The sequence below is a fragment of the Drosophila kikkawai genome, chromosome 2L (assembly GCF_030179895.1).
Source record: "Drosophila kikkawai strain 14028-0561.14 chromosome 2L, DkikHiC1v2, whole genome shotgun sequence".
Taxonomy (NCBI): domain Eukaryota; kingdom Metazoa; phylum Arthropoda; class Insecta; order Diptera; family Drosophilidae; genus Drosophila; species Drosophila kikkawai.
Window position 1 is genome coordinate 10577339 of NC_091728.1, and position 18850 is coordinate 10596188.

The window sequence follows — 18850 nt, forward strand, 5'->3', positions numbered from 1 at the left end:
AATGACTGTTAAGCGAAAAACAACAAATTTAAGTATAGTACTTATGTATATTTTGTAGTCCGCTTGCTTGGCGTAGCTTAGACCCAGCTAGGTTATATTCCAGGCCTCGATATTCTTGCTATATATGTTCGCCCAATCCCACGATTATGTACGTACTTTAAGTGAACGAAACATCTGCAAATTATTGCCACATTTAGTTTGTTATTGCTAGCTATTTCTACATACAATTAGTTAATTAGTTTAGTCTTTATTTATAAATAAACATATAATTAACATTTATTTAAAAACACGGCCTGTCTCTTCTCTATATGATTGTTCTATATATAAGATGATTATATTTTCAACTCGCCCAGAAACTCTGCCACCTCGAGGGCATCCTCGTTGGCCAGCTTGGTCTCCCTAACGGCACTGTTCAGAGCCCTGCCAGCGGTGCCCAGACTCTTCTTCCAATGCTCAACAGTTTTGTACTTGGCGTCGTTGGCGCAGTAGACAATCTCATTGATATCTTCGTCTAATTTGTAGGTACAAACGGCTGGGAAAACTTTATGCAAATTGTCAATGGCTTCGCTTCGCAGGGCTTCGTCGCGACACACCAGATTGAGCATAAATAGACCCTTCGGGCCGATGATCTCCTTGATGTGCTGCAGGACTTCATTGGCCAGGAAGCTGGGGGGTGGACAACTCATGCCCAAGCTGAGATCCTTGCTGTCCACATCGAACAGAACGGCATCGAAGTGAATATCTGGAAATCATTTCATTTAATTTTATGAAAACTTAAAACTTCAAGTAAAAAATAAGTAAAAAACCCACCTTCATTGCGACAGCGCTCCACAAAAGCCAGGCCATCGTCAATGACCACATGGAAGCGCTTATCCTGTTTCAGCTCGAAATACTGCTCGGCCACCTCCAACATGATGGGATCAATTTCCACAGCCGTTATTCTAGTGTGACTGCAAGGGAAACGTATTGAATTAATAAAGTAACCCCTTAACTTCATTAAAAACTCACGGTAAAGCGGCATGAAGAAAACTGCACAGGCCGCCGCCTCCCAGGCCAATGACAAGAACATCTTTTTGCACATCTTTTTTGGGATTCTGCAGCGTCGTGGCCAATTGGACTCCCACGGACATGTAGAGGTGGTGTTGGCAGGCCAAGTAGCCAAAGTCGATCTTCTTTCGTTCCTTATTGCCCTTGATTTTTACTTTAAAGGAAATTCATTATTAAAGTGTTCAAGTTTAGGCCTATGCTGCATACTCGTCTTAACCAAAGCCTCCGACTGCACCACAAACTGATTGCTGAGGAATATCAGGCGTCGCAGGGTTTTGTCGTTGGCCTCCACTTCCTCGATGCGGAAATCTCCCGATATTTTGGAAAATCCACAAATTAAGGTCTCTCTCTTGCCCACATCGGAGCCCAGCGAGAGGTATGGAATCTGTTCGCTGAGACCAGCTGGGGACAGGTTTTTTATGCTATCGGCCAGCTCAGATTTCACTTCATCAAGGGTACTGTAGACTTGGTCGCGATGCAGGGTTACCACAGCCAGTCGCTGGAATTTGGCCGACTCCTGAAGCTTTCTCCTCCCTGCAGGCGTGGCAAATAGCCACTCCACCTCTCTTCCCTGGGGAACAATGAAAGCCGCATACTTGCCGAGACCTCGGGCTGGCGGCTGGTCCAGAATGTGGATGGTATAGCGAGGGGCTGGTTCCGAGGGCCGATGCAGATCCATGGTCACCTCATTGTGTCCGGCAATGTTGGATCTGGCCAATCCGTTGCACACCAAAGCAGCCTTTTGCACCGAGGAAACGGCATTGATGAGCTCCTTAGATGTGCTGAATCTCTGCATCTTATCGCTGCCGAAGCCAAACTCTAGAAGCTGGAAAACAGCCACTTGTTAGTATAGTTATTGTAATTCTAATAAGAAAACTATTATGACTTACAGGCATGGGAAGGCTTTTGAACTTGGTAGCTATAACCACAAAGACTGGCATAGTTAAGGCATCGTCGGAACTCTTCTCCTTGTTGGCCTGCTCCACTCCCAGGCTGTGAACGATTCGCAGCATGCAATTATTTCTGGGCATAAACTCCAGCAGAAAGTTCAGGATGTGCTCCTGCAGCAGCGATATGCACACATAGCGACCTCCATTTCTAAACATAAAAAGGAGGCACATTTACTTTAAACAGTTAGTTTAGAATAATAACATGCAAACGAACCGCATGGTCCTCAGGATCTCCTTGAAGTAGTTCTCCACCACCTGCTTGGTTTCCTGGGCATCGTCCACAAACAGGGCATCCAGGGTACCCTTGTCCAAGGCCACCGAGAAGCTGTCGTCCGCAAATGTCATCGCTGTGGCATCCATTTGCAGGAATTTCATATCTGGTCGGGATTTGGCATTCAGGTCCAACATTTTCTTCACAGCAACGGGAGAGATGTCGATATTTGTGATGTCCCTTTGATAAATATGTAAGTGAATAATAACAATTATAAGTTTGAACTTTATAGGAACGATGAACATCATCCTCCTCCGTCAACTTAATAGTTTTTCGCGACAATTTGGTGGGGGATTGCCTTTGCCTCACACCGCACATCCTTACCGAAATCCCGTGTCGTACATGTCCATGCTCAACTTGGAGTTGCCGCATCCCAGCATCAAGATCTTGTCCGCCGGCTTGATGTACTTGTGTATCTGATCGCACAGCTCCAGATATTCGCCATACCTTTAATATAATTATTTTAAAATACGCAAAAAACACATGTTGCTTGCTGTGGAGAGTCGCTCCAATAAGTAATTTCTAGAATACCTACCACTCGAAGGCCTTCTCTCCACGCTTCTTGAAAAACTCGTTCCAGTAGTCTGTCTGGGCGAATTCCTCGCGAGTTTTCGGCAATAAATTCATTGTTTAATAACAAAAAATAAACAATAAAGCGGCAAAATGTGCAGCGCTCGGAAAGTGCAGTGTGACCGCCTGCTATTCTGCTTCTATACAAAAAGTACCAAAATATCCCAAAATGGCCACGTTCCCCTGCGAATGTCATATCCAGCGGAAGAAGAAGAACATCAACACGTGCCGCTTACTTTTGTTTTTCTCGAATTGCTGAAGAAAAATGGTTAAAACTAAGCGCAAGGCCGCACCTCCGCCTGTGGAAGAGGACTCAGACAGCGATTCCAGCTTTTCTGAGTTGGGGCCCGAGGACGTGGAGTTCCATGACGAGGAACCAGACAGCAGCGACGATGAAGCCCCATCCACGAGCAAAAAACAGCCAAAAGCGGATCAGGATGCAGCAGACGCTGACAAAGAGGGCCAGAATGAGGATGATGACGAAAATGAAGATGATGACGACGAGGAAGAGGAGGATGACGATGAAGAGTTCGACAAGACGCCGCGCCTGCCAGTTCTCAATCCTCTCAGCTTAATGCGAAACAAGGAACAGCGCATGGCGCTCTTCAAAAAGATGAAGAAGGAAAAGCATAAGAAGAAAATGCAGGAGCGCCGCGCCAGACGCAAGGCCGGACTTCCTGCCAATCCTGGCCACACGATCGAAAGCCTGCGCGAGAAGGACCAGACAGAGGTGGCCAATCTGAACGACTCGGACAACGAAGAGCTGCAAAAGGAGCTGGAACTGGACGATTTCAGTTCGTACTTCGAGCGCTCCTATGAGCCCAAGGTGCTGATCACCTTCGCTGACAATCCTGTGACCAAGACGCGCAAGTTCGGCCTAGAACTGTCGCGTATTTTTCCAAACGCCCTGGTCAAGATCAGGAACAAGTCGTCAGTTAAGAAGATTTGCAAGAGCGCTGAGCGCGAGGAGTTCACCGATGTGGTTATTGTCAACGAGGATCGCCGGAAACCAAATGGCCTTCTGGTCATCCACTTGCCCAACGGTCCCACCGCCCACTTCAAGCTGTCCAATGTGAAGCTGACATCGGACATAAAGCGCGATCACAAGGAGATCACAAAGCACCGACCGGAGGTGATTCTCACAAACTTTACGACTCGTTTGGGTCTGACAGTGGGCCGCATGCTGGGCGCCCTGTTCCATCACGATCCAGAGTTTCGAGGCCGTCGCGCCGTGACGTTCCACAACCAGCGCGATTATATATTCTTCCGCCACCACCGCTACGAGTTCACCAAGGAGGGCAAGCGCGTTAAGCTGCGGGAACTGGGACCGCGATTCACCCTGAAGCTGCGTTCCCTGCAGGAGGGAACCTTCGACAGCAAGACGGGAGACTACGCCTGGATCATCAGCAACAAGCGGCATGCCATGGAGTCGCGCAGACGCTTCTTCCTTTAGCTGGATTTCCATGCTTTGTATTTAGTTATAATGGTAACGTAAATAAACCAAAAGATAATACAATTGACGACTTTTCTTGAGGAGAGTTGTAACCAAAAGCGACCGCCACATTGTTTCGTCGGGAGTTAAATAAAATACAAATTGCTTAGCCTAAATGTGCAACACTCAACAGTTAACCAATTGGCACACCACGAGACGAACGGTCTCCGCCACCGACTACATGGTGGGGCACTGGGGATTGGGACCGCCGACACCGGCAACAGCGGCTGTGGGATCGGCGAAGGGCAGGTCGCCGCCCGTCTCAGCCAGAATCTCTGGCGGAGGCTGTCCATAGTCCTGCAGCTTTCGCATGTCGTCCAGCACCACGCGGAACTTCTCCCGCTTCACGGCGGCCGAATCATCAGGCTTCTCGCTCTGTAAATGCCCCTCAATCACCTTGTACAGCTCCATTTGTTTCTGGTACCTGCAGAGATCGGATTTCACAGTTAGTGTTTATTCGTGGATTATAGCTTTTCTGCGCTCACCTCTCCTTGTCCTCCGCCGACAGCTTGGCGTCGTTCTCCTCAAGGTACTTCGGGTACTTCTCCAGCAGCTCCCGAATGCTGGGCAGTAGGATCTCCGCAGAGAGCAGGCTCTGCATCATGCCCTCCATGAAGGGCAGGAACATGTTGCCATCGGCCTCGCCGGACTGTTAAGAATAAGTTTAATGATTACTTGGCGGCTCAGGAGAAGCATTAAGCTAGTTAACGTACGCCGTCGAGGTTCAGGGAGCCAAACATGCTGGCAATGTCGTTCTCGGATGCGGGCGCGCTCAGGTTTTCTGATCCCTCCTGCAGACCCTTCAGGGCCTGCGAAATGCTGTCGGAATACTTGGACACGTCCTCGTCGGTGGCCGAGTTTTCGCCGCTCAACGTGAGGGCCGCTGCCTCGGCCATCTTCTTGAACCCGGCCATGATCTGGTCAGGGTCTTGCGGAAGCGGTGGAATATCGCCGGTAGGTGTGTTAGGGCCACCGAAAAGTGTGTTCATTCGATCGGCCAACACCTTGGCCTGCTCACTGTAATGCGGCGAAAGGTGAGAATACAAAGTTCAATTGATGGCACACATTACTGGGCTTTCGAGATGAGGCAATCCGCGTGACTCACATGAAAAACGCATCAGGGTCGTCAGAGCCCTCGGCTCCCTCAGTGGCTGCTCCATCCGCGGCCTTGGCCTTCTCTTCCTTGTCGCCCCCACTGCCGCTCTTGTCGAAGTCCTGCAGAGCACCTGTAAAGATTCACAATCGCAAGGTTTGCGAGGCAAAGGGGGCGTTATATAATGGGTTTCGGCAAATTACCGCCAATGCGGCGCGTGGCCAGTACTCACTGTCCAGCAGGTCGTTTAATTCATCTCCGCTTTTCTTTTCCTCGGACATTGTGTAATTTTAATTAAATTGACTGCAGGTTGGTTATTTCAGGTGAAGGCTAGAGATGTGGAAGCAACGATGTTTCTATCGATATCTTCCATGTATTCATCGATTAGCGGAGCTACTCCCTCTGCGGTAACTGGTCACATTGAGCCATATTGCACGGTTGGGACGAACTTTTGGGACAACATTTGAATTGATTTATGAAGTGCTCTTTCTTATGAACCAGGAGATATTGTAAGGAGGCTCGGTTTTAGAATAAATTGTTAGGCGAGTCGATTTAACCTTGTCTGGCAGATAAAAATCTTTAGCCATTTTATTTTAATTTTATATTTCATAAAAATTGCAAAAAAATAATTAACAAACTAGAAAGAGAGCTAACTTTGGCCAGCCAAAGTTTGTATATCCTTCCAGGTAACAATTAAAATATATCATAACTAAGCCAAAAATGCATTAATTTCGATTCGGAAAGCAGTTTTGTGTTAGTTTGTTGTTGTGTCCGCCGTATCGAATATCGATAGGTTGGGCATGGGCAGCACAGGTTGTAGGGCTGCCAACTTGGCCAGAGTCGAAAAGGGGTTATTAACCCGATAAAGAGGAATAGAAAACCTAACGGAGTTCGAATGGCGTGGGTTTTGATCTTCACTGCCTCCGTTAGGTTTGAGCGAAACGGAAACTTCGAGCGCGAGACCGTGGTGCGACGACGGCTGCCCGTCGGGTTGGTGTGTAAAACCGAAAATTAATATATAATCGACCGCCAAAATATTGTTTTAAGAAAATGAAGTGAAGATAGCAAAAAGAAAAGGCAAAATGTGAGACAGCAAGAAGATAAGGACCTGGGAAGCTGGATCGGCGAACCATAGAGGTGAGTGGTCAGGGACCAGGCAGGCAGATAGGAGAATATAAATATTGTGTTCTTAAATATAGAAGCCGACCAGGACCAGGTTCCAAAGGAGGAACGCCAGGCCAGGATCCGGGCCTGGCGAAATTTTTTTTCTTCCGCCTATTTTTTTGTTTTTATTGGCGTACAATACCTTCTTTTGTGGCCGTATAAGTTTTGGTGCCGGCGCGGCAATTGTTTTATGTCCGCACAAATTTTTTGGCGCCGCAGGATATATTTTTTTTGGACTGAGCTAAATGGTCGAGTTTCCGTATTGGTCCCGTTGGTCTTGGCTGGCCATCCAAACAGCACGTGTGCCCATATTTTGTCCCGCGACTGTGGTCGTAACCTCGCCGGCACAGTACCGCCTACTTGAGGACCGACACGCCTACAAAGGGGCGGCAACGGGAGCCACCCCAAGGCTTCAATAAGAGTTTTTTTTTGTTTAGAGTTAGTGGTCGTTTAGTTTTTTTTTTAATTATTTATGGCATTGTTTTATATATTTATTTAGTTATTCAGAATAATCCCATTATTTGTTTATTTATTGTTATTATTTTTTTTTTAATTATTTATTTATTTATCTATTTATTTATATGTATTCATTTTCGTTATTTATTATTGATAATTTTATTTGTGTTTGCCTAGCTTTTGTTTTTGTGTTGATTTCTTGGTTCGAGTATCGACTTCGCTTTCGGAATATTCTTCACCCCCCTTTTTGAGCGCTCAAACGGGTAGGCCAAGGAATTCGCTTGTTGCAGTATATGGTTACTTGTGATTGTTTAAATTTTGGAAAAACAAAAAGAAGAGTTAGACAAGGGCAACATACATATAAAAACCAACACTTGTAATTCTGAAAAAAGTTATGATTTTTATTAAAATTTATGGGTAAAAGGAGCATAAGGTAGTCCTTTTTCTTTTTGGGGAGGAGGAAGAGAACTATGGCGTGAGGTGATTGAAGGTGCGTTAATTTTGAAATAGGGGCAGCTGCATAAACAGTTCCTGCCAGCAGCCTGCAAAGGATGGGAGGGAAAGGCAGGGGAGCTCCAAAGGACATCCAGGAGTCTCCCAGATGACTGATCGTTTCTGAGTATGTATGTGTCGTTTAGGTGAATGTTTCGTTCAGTTCGAAGTTGTGCAAGTATTAGTGCTGTGTAACGTCTCGTCTATGGCGGGATGTTAAAAAAAAAAAAAAAAAAGAAAAATTTATCTGTTACGTGTGTAAGTGGGCCGGGCCAAGAACCCATGCCTGAGGGGGAGCTAGCCGAGGCATGGCCCAAGCCGATGGCTGCACACGCAGGACCTTTTTAGGGTCATAACATTGTATTCATTTAAAAAACTGCATACCAAATTTAAAGTTTTAAGAAATCAAAATTTTTGGCCATTTTGCCTTATCGAATTTCGCAAAAATGGCCAAAAAATCGATTTCTTCCGATTTCTTCTACAAATGTAGAATTTTTTACATTTTTTTAAATATTTTAACTGCCAAATTTGAATTTGAATTAAACTGGCAAATTTGAATTTGAATTTAACGACGATCAGTTTCAGTGTGCCCAGGTGCAGTTGTAAAATAACACCTAAATTTGGATTCAAAAGGTTTGAGTCTCCGCTAACTTGCACCTGCTCCTAAATGGTTTGGAACATGGACTTTTTATAACAGTTTATACCAGTTTTCAGTTGCTTGCTGCTGATTTCTGTTCGCCTGTTACCCCAGTTTGGGAAACGGGCAATTTGCATGGAAATGTTCGGAAATTTGGATGGGCTGCTGTAGGGATGTTGTTGTAAAAAGGTTGTTGTTGCCATAAGCTGTTGTCGGCAACAAATAGGTATAAATGCATAAAATGAAATAAAACAGTTTATACCAATGATTATTTTTGCCCAAATGTTTTTATAACAGTTTATACCAGTTTTCAGTTGCTTGCTGCTGGTTTCTGTTCGCCTGTTACCCCAGTTTGGGCAACGGCCAAATTGGATGGAAAATTTTTGCTCACTTGCATGAGTGATGCTCATCTGCATCAGTGATGCTCATCTGGCTATATTTCAATATTGGAGGTCAATAAAGTCGGGCTTAATGTCAGTGATGCGCATGTTTATCAGTGATGCTCATCTAGCTATTTTTTTGCATTATTGGTAGAAAATTGCATCTCACTAGTTGCCAGTGATGAGTATATCACTGATGGAAGTGAGCATCACTGATTGAAGTGAGCATCACTGATTGAACTGAGCATCACTGATGGAAGTGAGCATCACTGATTGAAGTGAGCATCACTGATTGAAGTGAGCATCACTGATTGAAGTGAGCATCACTGATGGAAGTGAGCATCACTGATGGAAGTGAGCATCACTGATGGAAGTGAGCATCACTGATGGAAGTGAGCATCACTGATGGAAGTGAGCATCACTGATGGAAGTGAGCATCACTGATGGAAGTGAGCATCACTGATGGAAGTGAGCATCACTGATGGAGGTGAGCAAAACTTTTCATTCAAATTGGCCGCTTTCCAATCTGAGGTAACAGGCGAACAGAAACCAACAGCAAGCAACTGAAAACTGGTATAAACTGTTATAAAAACATTTGGGCAAAAATAATCATTGGTATAAACTGTTATATTTATACCTATATGTTGCCGACAACTACAGCTTATGGCAACAACAACCTTTTTACAACAACATCCCTACAGCAGCCCATCCAAATTTCCGAACATTTCCATGCAAATTGCCCGTTTCCCAAACTGGGGTAACAGGCGAACAGAAATCAGCAGCAAGCAACTGAAAACTGGTATAAACTGTTATAAAAAGTCCAAGTTCCAAACCATTTAGGAGCCGGCGCAAGTTAGCGGAGACTCAAACCTTTTGAATCCAAATTTAGGTGTTATTTTACAACTGCACCTGGGCACACTGAAACTGATCGTCGTTAAATTCAAATTCAAATTTGGCAGTTAAATTCAAATTCAAATTTGGCAGTTAAAATATTAAATAAAAATTTGTTTAATTCTAAAAAACAAATATAAATAATAAATATAAAAAATCTAAAAAATGTTAAAAATTAAAAAAAAAATTATTTAATTCAGAAAAATTTTAAAAATTTAGAACAATTTTTTAAAAATTTAGAAGAATTGTAAAACATCTGAAAAAATGTTTAAAATTCAGAAAACAAATTTACAAATTTAGATTTTGCTTTCAAAATAATTAGATTTTTCCCCAAACGATCCCAAATAAATGCCGCCTTCACAAAAAAATTGCACATTGATTTCACCATCTTTTATTGATTCATATTTGTGTGTTCCATCAATTACATTTACGTATTTAAATTGCATTTATAAATATTTTAATTATTTACGCCTGCTGCAGGGTTTTAACTAGCCCGGAGCCAAGATCCGATCACCGTCCTCCACTGCCATCGGGTTGAGATCTGTCATCCCAGCTGCTCGCTCCTCCAGCTTCACCTCTGCCGATCAGGTGATCATCAATCAACAATTACAATGAACTTGATGAACTTGTGCTTCCCAGATCCCTGCGCACGCTCTCGTTTTCGCTATTGGAGTGCTGTAAATATAAGAAATAAAGCTATGTAAAATTAAATTAAATTATAGATAAGTTTTTACGAAAAACTGAGTAAGCAGTTTTGTTAAGCGTAGAAATCCCAATTCAGAACAGCTTTCCGAATTGAATTTCGCATTTTTGGCTTAGTTATGAATCTTTGAAAATTAGCTTTTTGCTCCTTTTTGTGTAAAAAAAATTATATAAAAATGACAGGTAAGTATTTCAATAAAACTGAGTGAGCAGTTTTGTTAAGCTTAGAAAAACTTACTTAGAACAGCTTTCCGAATTAAATGTCTATACATTTACCGATCGCTTCTATGGCAGCTATATGATACAGTTGGCCGATTTTCATAAAATGTGTACCCTAAGTACCGACTAGTATATCCCAACTTAGCAACAACCGCTTATACATCCCTCTTTTCGCAAACAAAATGAGACAATCCAAGGACATTAGTCAAAGATTATCTAAAATAATCACCCAAAATATTTACGGTTGTTCTGCGAAACACCACACACAACACACAGCAACTCTCCGGGCCATGCACCTTGCTGTGCATGGACGAAGATCGGCGACCAAACTGCGACCAGAAACCAAACCGCACATAGCGGAGTGCTGAGTGCTGAGCGTTGAGGGGTCGCAAATCCGCCAAGGTCATTCTTTAACGGCGACTATGATGCGCGACCAATTCCGAAACCAGGACGTCACACCCACCGTGGACAGGGCATATGGATTTTGCAGTAGGGAGTCCACTCCCGCCCGAAGGTCATCGGGAAAAAGAGGAACCCCGCTTGCTTTTTCGATTCCTCTCATATGGTAAATTGGCTGGGCTGGCTGTTTTTCAACTTTAACCGCACGGTTTACCAGAAGAGCAAGACGAATCTGCGATTTGGTACGCCCACGCAGGGCAGCGCAGTATTGTGGTAAATTTGTGTGTTTCTCCCTCCACTTGGGGCGGAGTTTTCTCGGATTCGGATTTCCCTGAACACAGTATACAGCGAGGGCGGAGCTTCGTCTGAAATAATGCATAATTTGGTGTTTTATTTGAGGCTTAGGGAGGGTCAACCGGCTGGAAAAGGAAATTTCACTTTTTTATGACTTGCCCTATTTTTTTTTACATATTTGCATTCTCTGACCTTAAGAATATTCCTACATATTTTCCATTTTTCTCTTCTTTTAACCTTTAACTTTATTTCATTTGTAACCAGAAAAATCTACCTTTTTAAAGCCAAACAAACCGTTTTCTACGAGCCAAGGGAGTAACCTACTATCCCAAACCCAATACAATTGAAAATGTCGCTCAAATTTGACTTTCCCAGAATCTAAGCAGTTCGAAAAGTCAAGACAACCGTCAAGAAGTCAAAACAAAAGTCGAAAACGTAAAAACCCCTTCGCTGGCCAAAACAATACCACTCACACCCGTTCCCAATAAAACGAAACTCGCTCTTTTTTGACATAATTTTTAGCTAAACAAACGAATTGCCATAAAAGTTGTTTATTCGGATATAATCGGTCGCTGGACTTATGGGTCTTACCTGAACCACCAGAACACGCACGCTATGATTCCGCAGAAGAGTCCAAGCAACGGAACCCCAGATTCGAACCGTCATAAAACAGACATCAGGATCCGGATCCTCTTTCGCATTTTACTTCCTAGCCAGCACACACACACATTTTTTTTTCGGGAACTTTGCGAGGATATACAACCTTTCCATATATTGTACATACATTTATTGGCTGTGATTTCACGGTCGCTGATCGCAGCGTTTTTATTTTTTCGACTCTTCAGCATCCTTCCAGCGAAGGAGGCGCGATTTTACGATCCACTGATCAGGGCATAATGGATTCCGCGATTGTTCAGTAATGGCAATAATTGCGGTTTTATATGAGCTCACTATTTAGGTGCCAGGTTATGGCGTGTGACTGCCAAGGCAAATGATTTTAGTAGGTTTTAATTAATTCAAAAAAATTATATAAAACTACATTTACATTATCCTAAAGTTAAAAACCCTTTTTTGTTTGAGTTTTTTGACAATATATTATAACTTTATTAAAGGAATTTATTTATAGACAAGGTTCTGACAAAGAAAAACCCGAAATCATTATTATTAATCTGTATTACTTTCTCTTTAAATATTTACCAAATTGCTTAGTGAATGAAAAAGTCTTGTGTAATTTATTTACATCAATTTCTATTTTTATTATACCTTGTTTTTTGTCCGGCGAGGATCGCGACTTGATAACCGCTTTCGTTTGATTTTTGGGCCATGTTAATTGCGATTACAAGGCTGGCACTTTTTCCTGGAAAACTCCCAATTTTCCTTTGAACGAAGACAACTGGTAGCAGCTTTCCAAGACACCCACTTCCATCCACCATTGCGCAATGGGGCGAGCTCTTCACGCTCTGACACCCATCGCTCTCCATCAAAGTGCCCATGCAAATGAGCCCTTGCGTCTGTCGTGCGTTTCTTCCAAGGGAGGTTAACAGAAGAGCGGATGGATCCCAGGAGAAGGAGAGGTGGGAGGAGGAGTAGGGTCGTCTGCTGCTCCAGATGATGTGGGTAGATGCGACTGCCCCTGGTCGCTGTTCTGTTTGATTAAGCGGAAATTAAGTGTGCGTTTCGGTTGCAGCCTCCCAATTCGCCATGCTTGCCTTTTTATCGGCAGCCGCTGCACATAAATGTATATTTTTTATGTTTTCGATCCATGTTTTGGAAGACTTGCCATTCAAGTGGTTGAGGAATTGCATCTAATTAAACCCCTAAAGGGCAGTATTATTTAACAAGGGTTAAAAGAAGTTTTGATATATTTCGGGAATGAATATTTATCAAGGCATTTAAGGAAGATTGACCATCTCTGAGACCAAAGTCATACAATAAACATAAAAAAAAGTAAAATATTGATTTGATTTATCAAATCTCAAATTGTTCATAAAACTAGCATTCATTTATTCTAATCTTTTTATACCCTTGCAGGGTATTATAATTTCAGTGAGAAGTTTGCAACGCAGTGAAGGAGTCGTTTCCGACCCTATAAACCATATATATTCTTGATCAGCATCAACAGGGGAATCTTTCTAGATATGTCAGGAAGAAATCGATTTTTTGGCCATTTTTGCAAAATTTTATAAGGGGTTACATCATTAAAAATTTTTATTTTGATAAAAAATTGAAGTTTAAAAATTTTTAAATGAAGTATGCAGATTTATTAACTGTAGAAAATCTTGCACGGAACAGTTTTCCGATTTAAAATTAATGCTCTTTTTGCCGAGTTATGATATTTTTAATTTAAAAAAAATCAATATGTTTTTTAATATAAAAACTCAGATTTTATAATACAAAATAATATTTTTCTAAGTCAAGGAATCATTTCCGACCCCATAAACCATATATATTCTTGATCAGCATTAACAGGCAAATCTTTCTAGACATGTCCGGAAGAAATCGATTTTTTGGCCATTTTTGCAAAATTTTATAAGGGGTTACATCATTAAAAATTTTTATTTTGATAAAAAATTGAAGTTTAAAAATTTTTAAATGAAGTATGCAGATTTAATAACTGTAGAAAATCTTGCACGGAACAGTTTTCCGATTTAAAATTAATGCTCTTTTTGCCGAGTTATGATATTTTTAATTTAAAAAAAATCAATAAGTTTTTTAATATAAAAACTCAGATTTTATAATACAAAATAATATTTATCTAAGTCAAGGAATCATTTCCGACCCCATAAACCATTTATATTCTTGATCAGCATTAACAGGCAAATCTTTCTAGACATGTCCGGAAGAAATCGATTTTTTGGCCATTTTTGCGAAATTTGATAAGGGGTTACATCATTAAAATCAGCAAAAATGGCCAAACATTTTGATTTCTTAAAATTTTAAATTTGGTATGCAGTTGTTTTTAATTAATAAAAACTAAAACAAAACTGCTTTCCGAATCGAAATTAATGCATTTTTGGCTTAGTTATGATATATTTTAATTGTTACCTGCAAGGGTATACAAATTTGGCTGGCCAAAGTTAGCTTTCTTTCTTGTTAAATTAACAAATACTTTGTATATTTAGAGCTTAAAAGTCATCTCTTCAGATTCCCATAATTTTCCCTTCCTCTTCTGATACTAATGTATAAATAATCACAGGCTCTGGAAATCATTTTCCATTTGCAATGCATTTTTTTAAAGAAACACATCAGGAAAAACGCAGGACGGGACCAGTGATTAATGAAACAATTGAATAATTTTATTTAAATTCGCATATATCCGATGCGAAGCGTGGATAATGGACAAACGCAGCCGAAGATGGCCCCAAACACAGAATCCAATCCCGCGAGATGTGAGAAAAACGCCACCTACTTCATGGCCTCTACTCCACTGGTAACTAATGATGCCATATAGGGTTTCGATCCCGATCCCCGGATCGATGCTACAAAGCAGAGCAATTACAGATCGAAGAACCGGACAACAGGTTGTTGTTTGTGATGGGAAATGTGGCTGTGGGCACGGCCATGGAGATGGAGTTGGAGATGGAACCACTCCACTCTGGCCCGGCAGGAAAACAAATTAATCTTGTTGACGTCGCGGCCTCGTCACTTTCTTCGGCAGGTTGAGGCCCAGGCCCAGATATAGAGGCCCAGGTGTTTGATCTCGACCTGATGCTGATCTGCTGTTGGACAACGATGGGTTGCGCCTACCTTTGCGCCTTCTGTTTAATGATCAATTTGTTGGCCACCGCCTCAGATGTGTGCCGCCAGCGTTTAGCAGTCGATTGGTTTGGATTGTTGTGTTGTGTTTTGTGTTTTGGAAGCGCTTTGTTGTGCCTCAGGCTAATGAGTTTCTCGAAAGTGGGTGTATGTGGCAGGGGCTCCCCTTTAGCCCCTGGGCAAGGCTTCCTTCTGCCCTGCAGATATTTACTATATTAAATGACCTACGGAATATCCACCAGACGAAGCGACGTCAAAGTTGTAGAGGAAACAAGTTGCACTTCCTTTTCTCTGACCTTTTCCGACGAATATTATTGTTCTCTGCAAGGATTATTTAAGATGCTGAATAATTTGCATACTTTTTTGTTTGTTTAAAAATCAAGCATTCAAATGAGGGAATCCTACTCTGACTTTTGCACATGAAGTGCCCTTCCCACAGCGCATGGCGAATGCATAGGTGCGGTCGGGGTGCCAAAACCATCGGATTGTGGACAGGGGCGAGGTCAGAAGTCGCCTCCGATCCGATCGAGCCACATGAGAGTTGCTAATTTGCAGACAAAGCAGTTCCGCGGAAGCCACCTCGCGACCCACAAACAACTAATGCCTTCAATTAGCCCAGCTAAACTGCTACCGAGAGCAAGGGTTAATCGCATTCGCCGTGCTGCTGATCGCGTCGGGAAATCGGAAAATCGGAGAGAGATCGGGGCAACGGGAAAGGCCCTCGGCTCCCCGCCCTTCGTTCGTGTGGGCGTGGGCTGCGTTAAGCCGCAGCATTTTTGGCATTCAGAATCCTTTTCTTTACCTGGGATTCCTCGGTTCGCCGGCTTTAACGCGTCCCACCCAGAAACGGCCATGGCCAATCGTTTACAAATGTTGATCAATAAAACGTCGGACTGTAATGCGATTATCCGCTATAATCGTGCGATCAACACTCGAGAACTTTTCCAAAATATTTGAAAAAGTCAACTGGCGATCAGCGGGATCTTCGGGATCCAGGCTCGCATCCTGGGCCTAAGCTGGTGCGACTTTCCCTCTAATCTCGCACTTTGCCGCTATTTGTTTGCATGCTTTAGCGGGGATTTCGTTTTACAATCGCTCCGGAGAAATATCTCCTCCGATTCGAAGGGATGACCAGCCAGGGCAGCCCCCTTACTGTTCGGAAACAGGGACTATTCGTATTTACTAAAACTTACTGTGGATTAAGCGAAAAGTCAATCTCCGACCGGCAGTCTGTCGGGTGGAGTGGAAATATTTGAGGATCAGCGCGGAATGCGCGAGGATCAAGAGTGGCTTTTGGGCCTTGAGCTAGAAAAGAGTTCGTTAATCTGGATTCCCAAGAGATAGATATTTAAAGCGAGCTAAAACAGTAGAAAATTCTTTTAAAGAATCCAAAAGAAACATCTTTAACTCAAAGATCAACTGTTAAATAGGGTAAACCCCAGAGCAAAACTACGAAATACTCAAAAACTTTCCAAAAAACAAAGACTACAATGAGGTCTATTTGAATACAGAAAACAGTAACTAAGGATTATATATGATGCTCTTGGTGATGGCATGTCATGGTACGTTAATATATTCCGGTCCGAATATCCTAATTTCTAGAAATCATGGCTCTAAATAGTACATTATCTAAGCATCCCGCGGAGAGTGCTGTGGGAAGAAGGGCCTTCTGTGGTCTCTGAGCATGGAAATTGGCTGCACAGCATCCAACTCGAAGGAAAAGAAGGCAACCCTGATAAAGACATTAGGCGCAGGGAACGTGAAACAATCAAGGCCGTTCCAATGTGTGACAACAGACCGCATTACGTCCGGCCAAAGCGAATCGATTGCCAAACACACAACAGCAGCGGAAATCGAGAGGAGAAAGGTTCGAAAAAAGTGGAGTTGAAATCGAGGAGGCGAGAATGATCGACTTGGGCATACTCAGTAGACAGAGGGAGGTAGTTTTATACTAAAAAATATCTTTTATGTGTGGGTAGTCCTCGAAAAAATGTAGTATAATATATAATCCTTCCTTGGAAGTGGAAGAAAATAAAATATTTAAGTGGGATTTAATTTAAAATGCAAATGTAAAGCAGAACTAATCTCATAAAGCTGCATTACTGCAGCGAATTGATTATATATCTTAAATATTGTACAGTATATATTGTTCAGCATGTCCTGATAATATATAGATATATTTAGAATAATATTAGTGAAAATAATTACTTTATTTATCTGAAAATATAAATTCAGGATATGAAAATGTGATCTGTTCAATTCAAACAATGTAAATGATAGATTATGGTGTTATTTGTTGCGATCGCACGAGCCTTCAAAGCCGACCCTCCACATCCTGGTTAAGGATCCCTAGTCTAAGCATTTTACTTACTCGCGCAGGTACGAAGGATCCGCTGGCGAAAGTTGACGATCACGAGGATGATTTTCATTCATAGCACCCTGGGTGGCATCATAAAAAGTCTCTTAGCATCCTTATTCATGGCACGGATATGTCTTCATTTTCCCGCTGGCCAATTCGAGGAAATGCGATCGAAGTTGGCTCGCAGCGTTTATGGTTTCGCTGCCTCCTACTGTTTCCTGCATCTCTCGGCCAGGTCCCTTCGCCTTTCCCAGTCCCGATCCTGTTGCAGGACATTTGCAGGCGTTGATAGCGCGAAATTAGCGTTATATGAGTTGCCTTTTCAGCGCTCATTGTTTCCCTAAATTGTGAAATCAACGAGGATTGCATCGAATCGCCAATCAAGCGGAGATTGCGGCGCCTCCTCAGTTGAGACTCCCCCAATTGAAACACGTTCGTGTTTCGATCAAGGTCACCACCAGCAACTCAAGGTCGCCAGGGATTTTGCTATCCTGCTAGGCGCAAAATGTCCGGACTCCTCACTGGGTACTCGGATCTCCTCCCGTTGGGTTTGCTTAACCAAATTCCCAACGGGCTGCCGCACCGACCAGTAGACACCCAACCTTTGTTGACTTGCGGCCTCCGTTGTCCTTGATCAGGAACTGGACATCGATCTAAGTCTTCATTCGTCACGTAGCTCCCTGGACCGATTTCCTCGCTGGCGTTTCCATCGGCTTTTCATCATTAATTCTCCCCCCAACACTTGGCGCTTTCCATTGTTGTTTGGCGATGGTTTCCAGGTTTCGGAGTTCTCCCGCTCAGCGCTTTCTTTTCCAGCGGTTTTACTTAACTTCTTTTTGAGGGTCTCTGTTGCGTGAAATTTCACAATTAATCAAACTCACGCGGAGTCCACAGAATAGGTAACAACGCAACGATGCCATCACCCTGAGCACCGGGGCATAATGGTTTCAAAAGCGTGACAAGGATATGGTTACGGTGAGGATATAGCTCTAGCCCCAGAATTTTGATCTTTATCAGTTATGCAGCGTTAATTAGAGTTCTCAAAATCTTCTATCCTCGTGCACATTAATAGTGATCTCCAGTTTCGACCTCCAGAGTTTTTGTTATATTATATATGTTATATATTTAATTAATAAATCCTGCGGATGTCCTGAAATTACTTGAACAGTTTCGTTTACAACCTTATAACTGCCAGAAAACTCACTGCACTCATGCCTTTATACACCAAAATCTATAATGAGGTATCAATAAAGGATATATTACGCTTGTAAAGAGTGTTAAATGCGTACTCGATTGCATTATGGGTTCCAGTGAATATCGAATTTGATTTCCGGAAGTGGAACCCTGAGGAATATCTAATTGTATCGGTATATCTTATAAAGGGATTAAGAGCCTCCTAACGAGGTATCAATAAAGGATATATTACGCTTGTAAGGTGTAAAATCTCCACTTAATATGACTACAATTTTCCGGAAGTAAGTGGAACCTCCATAAAATCAACCTTTACAGGCTGAAAGTAAGCCCAGTAAACATGTCAAGGAGCCATTTGGGATTACTCTCTAGCTCTCAGTTCCCTGCTTCACAAGTCCCCCATCCAAAGTTCTCCCTCTTCCCACAGCGCTGTTCGAGCTGAGACGCCCCCCGGTGCTGAGTGAGACGGTTGCTCTGTGTCCCAAAA

General features: G+C 42.7%; 3 protein-coding genes across 3 annotated transcripts; 1 reads left to right on the plus strand and 2 right to left on the minus strand.

Annotated features, from left to right (window-relative positions):
- Window positions 1–231: 231 nt before the first annotated feature.
- On the minus strand, window positions 232–2967 carry LOC108082165 (eEF1A lysine and N-terminal methyltransferase homolog). The gene is made up of 8 exons (XM_017177471.2): window positions 2804–2967; window positions 2593–2715; window positions 2212–2448; window positions 1938–2145; window positions 1255–1873; window positions 1009–1201; window positions 811–950; window positions 232–742 (listed from the first exon to the last, which is right to left on the minus strand). Exons 1-8 carry the CDS (start codon window positions 2893–2895, stop codon window positions 333–335), a joined length of 2022 nt encoding a protein of 673 aa, XP_017032960.1. The 5' UTR covers window positions 2896–2967; the 3' UTR covers window positions 232–332.
- A 54-nt stretch (window positions 2968–3021) lies between these two features.
- On the plus strand, window positions 3022–4292 carry LOC108082166 (probable ribosome production factor 1). The gene has a single exon (XM_017177472.2). It carries the CDS (start codon window positions 3104–3106, stop codon window positions 4289–4291), a length of 1188 nt encoding a protein of 395 aa, XP_017032961.1. The 5' UTR covers window positions 3022–3103; the 3' UTR covers window position 4292.
- A 57-nt stretch (window positions 4293–4349) lies between these two features.
- On the minus strand, window positions 4350–5809 carry Pex19 (peroxin 19). The gene is made up of 5 exons (XM_017177473.3): window positions 5656–5809; window positions 5436–5556; window positions 5044–5347; window positions 4816–4979; window positions 4350–4754 (listed from the first exon to the last, which is right to left on the minus strand). The coding sequence occupies exons 1-5, from the start codon at window positions 5702–5704 to the stop codon at window positions 4508–4510; spliced, it is 885 nt and encodes a 294-aa protein (XP_017032962.1). The 5' UTR covers window positions 5705–5809; the 3' UTR covers window positions 4350–4507.
- Window positions 5810–18850: the final 13041 nt, after the last annotated feature.

Bases quoted from the DNA above. Each gene is read 5' to 3' on its own strand.
- LOC108082165 (XM_017177471.2), bottom strand. From the start codon at position 2,895: ATGAATTTATTGCCGAAAACTCGCGAGGAATTCGCCCAGACAGACTAC. The intron at 2,716-2,803 runs GTAGGTATTCTA...ATTATATTAAAG, and splicing joins GGAGAGAAGGCCTTCGAGTG to GTATGGCGAATATCTGGAGC. The intron at 951-1,008 runs GTGAGTTTTTAA...TTTCCCTTGCAG, and splicing joins TTTCTTCATGCCGCTTTACC to TCACACTAGAATAACGGCTG.
- LOC108082166 (XM_017177472.2), top strand. From the start codon at position 3,104: ATGGTTAAAACTAAGCGCAAGGCCGCACCTCCGCCTGTGGAAGAGGAC.
- Pex19 (XM_017177473.3), bottom strand. From the start codon at position 5,704: ATGTCCGAGGAAAAGAAAAGCGGAGATGAATTAAACGACCTGCTGGAC. The intron at 5,557-5,655 runs GTGAGTACTGGC...GAATCTTTACAG, and splicing joins ATTAAACGACCTGCTGGACA to GTGCTCTGCAGGACTTCGAC. The intron at 4,755-4,815 runs GTGAGCGCAGAA...CGATCTCTGCAG, and splicing joins TCGGCGGAGGACAAGGAGAG to GTACCAGAAACAAATGGAGC.